This window comes from Gasterosteus aculeatus, chromosome 10, assembly GCF_964276395.1.
Source record: "Gasterosteus aculeatus chromosome 10, fGasAcu3.hap1.1, whole genome shotgun sequence".
NCBI lineage: Eukaryota > Metazoa > Chordata > Actinopteri > Perciformes > Gasterosteidae > Gasterosteus > Gasterosteus aculeatus.
In genome coordinates, this window is record NC_135697.1 from 18,287,196 (window position 1) to 18,296,469 (window position 9,274).

General features: G+C 47.3%; 1 protein-coding gene across 2 annotated transcripts; it reads left to right on the forward strand.

Annotated features, from left to right (window-relative positions):
* Positions 1–475: 475 nt before the first annotated feature.
* rfx5 (regulatory factor X, 5) lies at positions 476–8,362 on the forward strand. Of its 2 annotated transcripts, none has more exons than XM_040188746.2 (11): positions 476–596; positions 1,692–1,855; positions 1,944–1,977; positions 2,072–2,154; positions 2,224–2,346; positions 2,443–2,559; positions 3,205–3,283; positions 3,396–3,594; positions 3,704–3,786; positions 3,863–3,982; positions 4,115–8,362. In XM_040188746.2, exons 2-11 carry the CDS (start codon positions 1,725–1,727, stop codon positions 5,114–5,116), a joined length of 1,971 nt encoding a protein of 656 aa, XP_040044680.2. In that variant the 5' UTR covers positions 476–596; positions 1,692–1,724; the 3' UTR covers positions 5,117–8,362. The 2 variants fall into 2 exon arrangements, with proteins under 2 accessions (XP_040044680.2, XP_040044679.2); XM_040188745.2 differs by lacking the exon at positions 476–596 and adding an exon at positions 821–1,101.
* The last annotated feature ends 912 nt before the right edge of the window (positions 8,363–9,274 follow it).

A 9,274-nucleotide genomic window follows, 5' to 3' on the forward strand; every position in this document is an offset into this window, starting at 1 on the left:
ACACTGTAAATTAAGATGTGACTTCATGGAGTTCATGATGTGTATAGAACACTACCTGCTGATGAATATCAAGCTGATTCCATCTCCCAACTACTGGATACATTTGTTTATAATGAACAAAAAGCTGTATTCTTGTTCCATGGTTGAATTGTATTCAAATGCAGTCCAAAATTAAGAAAAAAAGTTTAACGCTACGTAGATATTTGGTCCAATTATTTGGTAATAAACCGTAATCTAAAACGGCAATTGGGAAATATAGGATACAATACAGTCTACCCAGAGTGTGAAATATTAAACACAACCACACGCACGTATGTACGTTCTGTTTCAACTGACGGCTGTTGCCATGCAGATTACTGGATAGATTCATCAGTTTTGTAACTGGGCAGACCAGGCGAACGCGTCCAATCGGAATAATCCATGTTAGGAAAATAATTCCAATCGACGAATGGGATTCCAGCTGCTTTTGGTATCCGGGCAGACTGGTGAGGGTGGACCAATCGGAGTGGACGTTGGCTTTGTAGTCAGGCAGACATAACAAAGTCGGCCAATCACAATAGAATCTGAAAGAGGATTTTTGCTGAATCTTTGCTCAGGTACTTTCTTTTTCTTTTTAAAATAAATACTCAAATGAGACTCACCGAATCGATCATACATTATTAGCAGCATAAATAAAAGGTTATCGGGAAATATTTTAAAATTAAAAATAGACTTTAAAAACACGTTGAACGGGTGTTTCGGCGCTTTCTAGCCAATGCTACCCGCCTAGCCTCCAGCTAGGCTGGTTAGCCGGTTAGCAGCGACCCGTTAGCTAGCAACCACGTAGAAACGCGGCAAAATGTCAGCGGAACTGCTGCGACTCTCCGCGACGCGACGTCCTGCTCTCGGTCTTTAACGGTGTGCGCGGTGAGCCCCGCTCATGCTGAGGCGTCCATTAGCCAGTTAGCTCGCCACTAGCATGCAGAGCTGGGTCCGTGCGCCCGCGTGTGTTTTGCGAAAGTAAACGGCAGGCGCATGACCACCGACCCAGTGCGCGGAAATCACCGGCGGGTCACCGGCGGACACATCGCGGCCGTTAGCGCGCTCTCTCTGCTAGCTAACGTAAGCGCGCGCGCGTGTGTGTGTGTGTGTGTATGTGTGTGTGTGCGCACGCCCCCCCGCCCGGGTAGTCGTTGTAACGCGCCCCCCCCCCCCCCCCCGAGAGTCGGCCATGTGTCACCACCCGGCAGCCAGCGGGGCTCCTGTTGTCTTTCCCCCGGCTGACAGTGTGCTAACGCGCGGTGACGGGGGACAGTTGGGAGTGACCACTCTGTCTGTATGTCCGTCTGCCTGTCCCTCTATGTCCGTCCGTCTGTCTGCCTGTGTCTGTCCTCTGCCTGTCCCTCTGTCTGTCACCGTCTTGTTAGTTTTAAATTATTGCACCTGCTCCAGAATTCTTTCACATATTTTGTTCTTAATTTCTGACAAATATATTTTACCCAATAATTATTTTGAATATATTTTTACATTGTAGATACATCTATTAAACATATGTTTCTTATGGTTTCATTTCATTTTTTTATTTTTAAGAATTTCACATTTTTACGCATTTTTCATTGCATTTTCATTCACATATCGAACAAAGTCTCGCTCGCCGTTATCGGCCTCGGGATCAATCTATTGGTTCTCTTTTCATCCATTTATCTTCTCAGATGCTGCCGCTCAGCGCCGGTTAGTCGGTCCAGATGTCGGAGGACCAGCAGGCCGAGGCTTCCCTCCAGGGGGGTAACCTGGAGGGAGGGGGGGGCGACCTAGGGGTAATGGAGGGCAACACGGAGCCAAGCATGCTGCTGCAGAAACTCAAGAGTAACATCTCGTAAGAATAAGCTTCTTTAAACATATTGATTATTGATTCAGACTTTTAGGTTTTCAATCAGGTTTAAATGTTTGTTTTCTCTCTGCAGAAAAAGTGTCCAAACCAAAGTGGACCAGATTCTGGTGAGAACCACAGTGTGTGTCTGTGTGCGTATGTGTGCTTGTTTCTCTCGTGTGTGTGTGTCTCATGTGTGTCTCCTCTGCTCTTCTTCTCCAGCTCGATGTCCAGCGGTTCTCTGACAACGATAAGCTTTACCTTTACCTCCAGCTGCCCTCTGGACCCTCTTCTGGAGACAAGAGGTCAGACCTGCTCGGCTGCTGGTCCATCACATGACTCGTCAATGTCCTAACGCGTGTGTCTGTGTGTAGTGGCAGTGACTCCGCCTCCTTCAACACAGCCGACCAGCTCCACACCTGTAACTGGATCCGGAGTCACCTGGAGGAGCATTGTGACACGTGTCTGCCGAAACAGGACGTCTACGAGACCTACAGGTGAGCCAACTCCATCAGAGGACACAGGGTCACGTGACCCGTGTCTGTCCCGCAGAGGTCACAGGGTCACGTGACCACCTGTGTCTGTCCCTGCAGGAGACACTGTGAGAATCTGCAGCATCGACCTCTGAGCGCCGCCAACTTCGGGAAGATCATCAGAGACATTTTCCCAAACATCAAGGCTCGACGGCTCGGCGGCAGAGGACAGTCCAAATATCCTTCCAGCAGCTCCACGTCATGTGTACCCATATGTATACATATATATATATATATATCAGATATGTAATAGGGGTGTAAAGGATCTAAAACCTCACAGTTCAGATCAGCAAAGAAAAGGGGAGGAGTCAAATACGTATTTCCATTTATTAAGTAAAGAGTTAAAAGTACTTGAAGCAAAGAACTGCTGGCTATAGTTTTACATAAAAATATTGAAGGTATCCAAGTCCAACATGAATAATGTTGACTGGATGTCTCACGCGGTCCACTGGGGTCTGTATCGACTTCCTCCCATTCAAATGCACTGCGATAATAATGTGTGTGCAGCCCAACAGATGCTATAATGGTGGGATCCAGATGTGTGCGTTCCTATGGCTTCTCTGTAAACAATGCGACCCCCCCGAGCTGCCATTAGAATAGAAGCTCCTCCCCTCTCCGTGACCTTCACTTACCTTTAAATGATACCCAGGGACCAGTTACTATAAAAGGGACATGCAGTGTTTCCCAAAGATCCACCGTCAATGTGTGGGGAACACGGGACACGTCTGGTTCAATGGCACCTAAATGAAAGAGACGAGTGAAGTCAATGGTTACCAAGAAGAAAGACCAGCTGTTTGAATTCCCTAAACCGCCCGGCAACACGTACTGTTACAGCGGCATCAGGAGGAGGACGGTCCTCAACATGCCTCTACTGCCCCCCCTGGACCTGAAGAGTGACCCGGTACACGCACACGCACATGCACACGCACACGCTAGTCTCCTCTCACATGAAAGACGCATTGTGTCTGAGGTGGTGCTCGCTGCCCCGTCACAGTCTCCTCCTCCCTCCCCAGGCCGAGCTGACGGAGCTGGTCCAGACCTACAAACAGGAAGTGACGGAGGCGGCGTGCGAGCTGATCTGCGACTGGGCGCAGAAGATCCTGAAGCGCTCGTTCGACACGGTGGTGGAAATTGCCCGCTACCTGATCCAGGAGCACCTGGTGAACCCGCGCTGCAGCCGGGCCGAGCTGGTGACCTCCGCCGCGCTCGCAGGTGTGTGTGTGTGTGTAACTTTGAACATGACCTCATAGCCGCACCATGACTTGTAAACTATGACATCACAGCTGCACACATTAAAACGTGGTCCTTAATCCGCTTCCAGGAGCGCCGGCCAAACCCCACAAGGTCATCAAGAAGACGCCCCTCCCCTCCAGAGCCGACGGCGAGGGAGCCGCCGACCACAAGGTGACCTCTGCGGCACCGGCCTCTCTCATTGGTCGCTCTGTGATGCCGCTAACCGCTACTTCCTGTGTGTCCGCAGAAGGAGCTCGGGGACTCCTTGTCAAAGTCTGGAGACAGATTGGCGTCTGCAGCCAAGCCTTCCTCCCTGGAGGCTCCTCCTCCCTCTTCCTGCCCCTCCTCTTCCTCGCTGCGTCCGGCGGTACGTTTTTATTTATTGGTGACATCATCAGGATGTTGTTACCCAAAGATTTCATTTACTGTCATTTTAGGATTCCACATATTTGCACAGCTTCAGATAATCTGATGAATAACAGCACTTCCTGTTGTGCAGGTGGAGGCGTTCATGAAACAGTTACCCAGAATCCTCCCTCGCAGCTCCGTCCCTGATAAGACTCAGCTCTCCGTTCGCTCCTCTCCGCCCTCATTGGTTCCCAGAGACTCCTCCGGGGTCAACGCCGCCGGAGTGAAGGTCATCGCCATGGCGACGCTGCCCCAGCAGCCGGGCGGGCCCGTCCCGGTGATGATCCTGCCTCAGGGCTGTCTGTCGTATGAGCGTGAGAAGGTGGGCCCGCCCCCTCTTCCTTTAGCTCCTCCTCCTCAGCAACACGCCTCTGCAGCCCCCACGTCCGTGCTGCAGAAGCCACGAGGCAACGGAAACAAGCGCCCCCTGGATGCAGTGCCGTCGGGCAGCGGCGCAGTGGGCGCGTCCACCGCTTCGCCGGTGAAGCGGAAACGTGGGCGACCTCGGAAACCTCGGCCGGAGGAAGCCCTTCCTCCTCCTCCTCCTCCAGCCGCTCTTTCTCCCAAACCCCCCCTCCACCCGCCCATCATCACCTCCGTCGGTGGCGTCATCCAGAAAGCCTCCTCCTCGCAGCCGGTGCTGGAGCTGCTGATCCAGGAGCAGCCGGGGCTGGTCCTGGGTCAGCTGCCGGCCGTGTCGGAGCACCGCGGCGTGGTGGTGCAGTGCAAGGCCGAGCCGGACCGCCGGGACCGACCTCTACTGTTCCTCCAGAGTCCGGCGGGGAACCCCGGGTGGGAGCTGTCGGGACGCCTCCCCCCGATGGTGGAGGTCATCCAGAAGGCCCCGAGGCCCGGCAACAACAGCTCCACTCCTCCGCCAGCCACACATCACCACCCTCTCCCTCCGCCCAGGCTCCACCAGGAGCGGGGGGAGGTGGAGATAACGCTGACACCAGTGGAGCTGCACGTCAACCCCCCCTCCGCCTCCTCCTCCTCCGCTGCCACCTCCTCCTTCAGCTCCATCACTGTGGTGAAGAGTGAGGAAGACGGGGAGCCAGAGAACAGCACCTCCTCAAAGACAGAGTCTCACTAGATAAACCCCGCCCCCTCTTCCTCATTGGTGGAAATCCCTGATTGGCGGCAGCAGAGAGCCAATTGAGGAGGATGAATGAAGCCAAAACCAGCGACTCTGCAACTGCATGTCTGACAGCAGGAGAGCGACTCCTCAGGGGAGCTTCCTCTCCTCCATCCTCGCCTCCAGACTCCTTCTGAGGTCTTCAGCCGCTTCTCCTGCAGAAGAAAGAAAAGAGTGGCACAAAGGAAGGAGGAAGAGCAGAGGAAGGGAAGGAGGCAAGTGCTACGGGTCAGGACCTTGTGAAGGTTCTTTGTGCTAAATACCAAGCTCCGCCTCCATTCACCTTCTGTCTGGAGACGTTCTCCAACATTCCCGACTGAAGGTGAATCAAAGCTGTGTGTGTGTGTGTGTGTGTGTGTGTGTGTGTGTGTGTGTGTGTGTGTGTGTGTGTGTGTGACTTTATTCTGAGATGTTCAGCTAAAGGAACGTGTAGAAGATAAGGGGTTGAGCACTACAGGAACCAGATTGTCAGACAGTTTGTGGCGTTTGAGGATCAAAGAAGCACGAAGCCACGTCGTCTTTTATCCCGTCGACGTGAAACATGTTTTCTAGTTTTTTAAAGATGAAACGAGACAATATGAAGAGCTCAGAGAACCTACTCGCTTTCCTCTTATAATATAATTAATGTTGGTTCAGGAAGTAGCATCAAGAAGACCAATAAAAACACATTTTTGGAGGAAGAAACCTGAAAGAATTGCGTTATTCAACAAGAAGCAAAACCGTCAAATGTTTTGACATTAAAATAATTTTCCTGATTATTCAGCAAAATGACTCAATAAGAGAACATATTATTGTGTTATTATAAAGTAGCCATAACTTACTTTTAACTCTTCTCAAAATGATGCTTTTATTTAAACATATAATCACAGATTAATAAAGAAAACAAATGTTTGTGCCAACGCGTGCACATCAAAGTGTGTGTGTGCGTGTGTGTGTGTGTGTGTGTGTGTGTGTGTGTGTGTGTGTGTGTGTGTGTGTGTGTGTGTGTGCATCAGGTTAAAAAGAGGCCCGAAAAAGATTTCAGACTGTTCAAGTGAAACCTGTTGCATGATGGGAAGTTGTAGCTTGCTTAGCGCTATTCATGCTAATGTCACTCATTTGTGAAGTGCCATCGTGCCGCCGAGGCTCCGCCCCCTTTCAGACTGACCTGAGACACTGTCAAACCGTTGAAGAAGACAGAAAGCTTGTTGGACGGCGTTGTGAGTCTATGTTGTACGTATTTCTGTAGCTCTGCGTGGCGCTCTGAGCGGCGCCATGTTGATACAGAATAACGCTATTTGTTTACCGGTAAGAGATTAAACTCAACCAGACGCCAACAGGAAGTGATTCCTAAAGACATCGCTAAAACTCAAATGTTGTTCAGTCAAGTAGTCACATGACCTGGACTCAAGTCACATGACTGCTTGTTGGACTCACACTTCACCGCTGTTAAAGACCACAAGTTGTCCAGTCATCCGTCCTCACTTTGTCCTGCATACATGACCTCAATCAGACTCGGGCCCCGGTTCCTCCTTCTAGAGTCCACCCTAAAGGTTCCTGCTGCCGGACCTGCTGGGCTGGAAAAATGAACTAGAAAACCTTCTCACCGATGTGAAGAAGCCGGTTTAGTCCGGTTGAGTCCGGTTTGCTCCGGTGTGGTCTGGTGTGGTTTGGTCCTGGCATCAGGAACCCGGGTCTGAAGGTGGAGGCGGTCGTAGGACTCGCTTTAGTTAAAGAGACGTAGATCTGTCACAGCAGGAGACGGTTCAGTTCTCAGCTTGTAGACGTCCCGCAGGTTCAAAGCAAGTAAACAGGAAGTAAACAGGAAGTACAAGTCCAGCGATCAGGAGACCTCCAATGCTGCTTTCATCAAACGCAGAGTCATTTCAAAGATTTTGTACAATCAATATGTTGCAATGAATAGCCATGCAGACGTTAGCACAGCTTAGCATCAATCAAACCAGAGTCCCTTCACAAAACAAGCATTTAAAAGTTACAACACAAATTCATACTATGAATCAGCATCATTATGTCGTTCAGAACAAACTAGTGATGAATAAACGCAAAACCCCCCCATGATCAATACCTTTAATCTGCTCTGCGTTTGATGGAAACTGATCGACTCGATTGATCCAAATGCTTGAAAATGCGAGTTCAAGATGCAGTTTAATTTTTTCTTAATGCTCAATGTAGCGTGAAGAAAAATCACAAAGCACTTAAAGTCGAGATGTCGTTTGTCAGACGGAGCCTCGTCAAACACTGGTTACTATGACAACCACGATGATGATCATGTGGTTTACTCCCACTCTAAACTGGAAGTCGCCATGTTTCCTGTCAAATGTCTGTCGCTGCTGATGCACTCTGGGTAATGAAGTCCTCGGCGCAGACCAGGACTCCTGATATCAGACACATTTTACACTTTTGTGCCGCCATTTTCTTCTAATGTTTTTTTCTCCTCTTTGTTGTTGCTGTTTATTGTTGCTCTCGTATAACTTGTTGATGTCCAGATTTTATTATTGTTGTTATTGCTACTGTTGCTATGGAGACGAGTATGTTTGCCTCCTGCATGGTTTTATTTCCTGTGACTGTTGGGCCCTTTTCTTGTAAATTATTATGTTTTTGTTTTTCCTGTAATCAGCCTTTCTGTGTTTTTTTGCACTTTACTGTTTTTGAAAGTACATATTTAGTACAAAACAAAGTTAAAGGAGCCGTGTGTAAAGTTCAATGATGGATATATTGATGATACTCATAACTATGTTTTATATCGGCCGTGTTTCTACTGCAGTTGTGATGCGTTCAGGGACCTCAAATTAAACTGTTAAAGATCGTAGTGTTGAGGAGCCACAACGTTAATGCGGTTGGACACGTGGATCTTGTGATGTTGTCTATTATCAAAACTACACATCTAGACAGACGCAAACACACACACACACAACATCGTCAACAATGACTGCTGCAAAGAATACATTTGTGAGTATAAAGTCCAAATGTTAGCAATAACACGTAAACAGAAGTGAAACCTAATCACACCTCCGTTCTTCATCTTCACTCACAAATATGTGTCTAAAACGTACACACTGTCCCTTTAACCCCCCCATTGAGTTCATGTTTTGTTTACTTGTTTGTTTTGTTGTGAGAAACAGAAACGTGACAGAGGACAGAACATTAATGTCAATTTATTTTCCTACGATGAATAAAGGAAGAGACGTTCATTGGCACAAAAAACAATCGGTTTATACGCTTCTTTTATGCGTTGTTTACTCGCTTCCCTTCTTTCTGTCGCCTCCGTTTCTTTCAGTTCCTTTATTTCATGTCCTTTACTTTTGTCTCTTTCTGTACCCTGCTTTGTCTTCCTTTCTTTGTCCTCCTTTCTTTCCTCTTTTTTATTTCATGTTGATTAGTCTTTTCTTCTTTTCCTTTAGTTTGGTTTCCTCCTTTTTCCTTCCTCTTTGATTTCCTTTTTCATCTGTTTTATTTGCTCAAAGCTTCTCTCTGGTTTCTCTCTCTTTAGACCAAAGTATCAGACCATAATTATGATAGTAGCAATACTCTCTGTGTTACAATATTAATGTAAACAGAGAGGTAGAAGAAACAATAATTATTGCCTTAATGCAATAAACAATTACTTAAAATAATGTTTTTTTTATTAATTATAATGTTTTCATAGGTTTAGTTTCAAATAAAACTTTAAACAGGAAATAGTTTAAAACACTAAAGATGGGAAAACTCTGAAATTGTTTATTTGAAGTAAAACAGAATAATGTCAAATATTAGTTCAGGAAATCAGTTGGATTCTGGTTTTGGTCCGAACTGAACCAGAACCAGAATCTCAACCGAAACCAGTTCATCCATGAAGGTAAACGGGAGCGAAACCGGAAATGGCTCGGGGAAGTCTTCAAAATAAACGCTTGATGTAAATATCATTTAAAAGGAACTAAAACACGAGCTTGTCAAACTAAAAAAGCTAAATTTCCTTGAGATTCAACTCTGGAGGAAATGTTCTAAAACAAAAAGGCAGAGTAAGACAGAAATACAAAAATAATAATACATGAATAATAATATTAATATGTTTAAAATTTAGGAAATTATTACGGAAAGTAGCTGCAGAAATAATATAGTTGACAAACAATCGATTAG

Excerpts from the sequence above, each read along its gene's own strand:
- rfx5 (XM_040188746.2), top strand. The coding sequence starts at position 1,725 with ATGTCGGAGGACCAGCAGGCCGAGGCTTCCCTCCAGGGGGGTAACCTG. Across the intron at positions 3,787-3,862 it reads AGGGAGCCGCCGACCACAAG|AAGGAGCTCGGGGACTCCTT; the intron begins GTGACCTCTGCG and ends GTGTGTCCGCAG. Across the intron at positions 3,983-4,114 it reads CTTCCTCGCTGCGTCCGGCG|GTGGAGGCGTTCATGAAACA; the intron begins GTACGTTTTTAT and ends CCTGTTGTGCAG.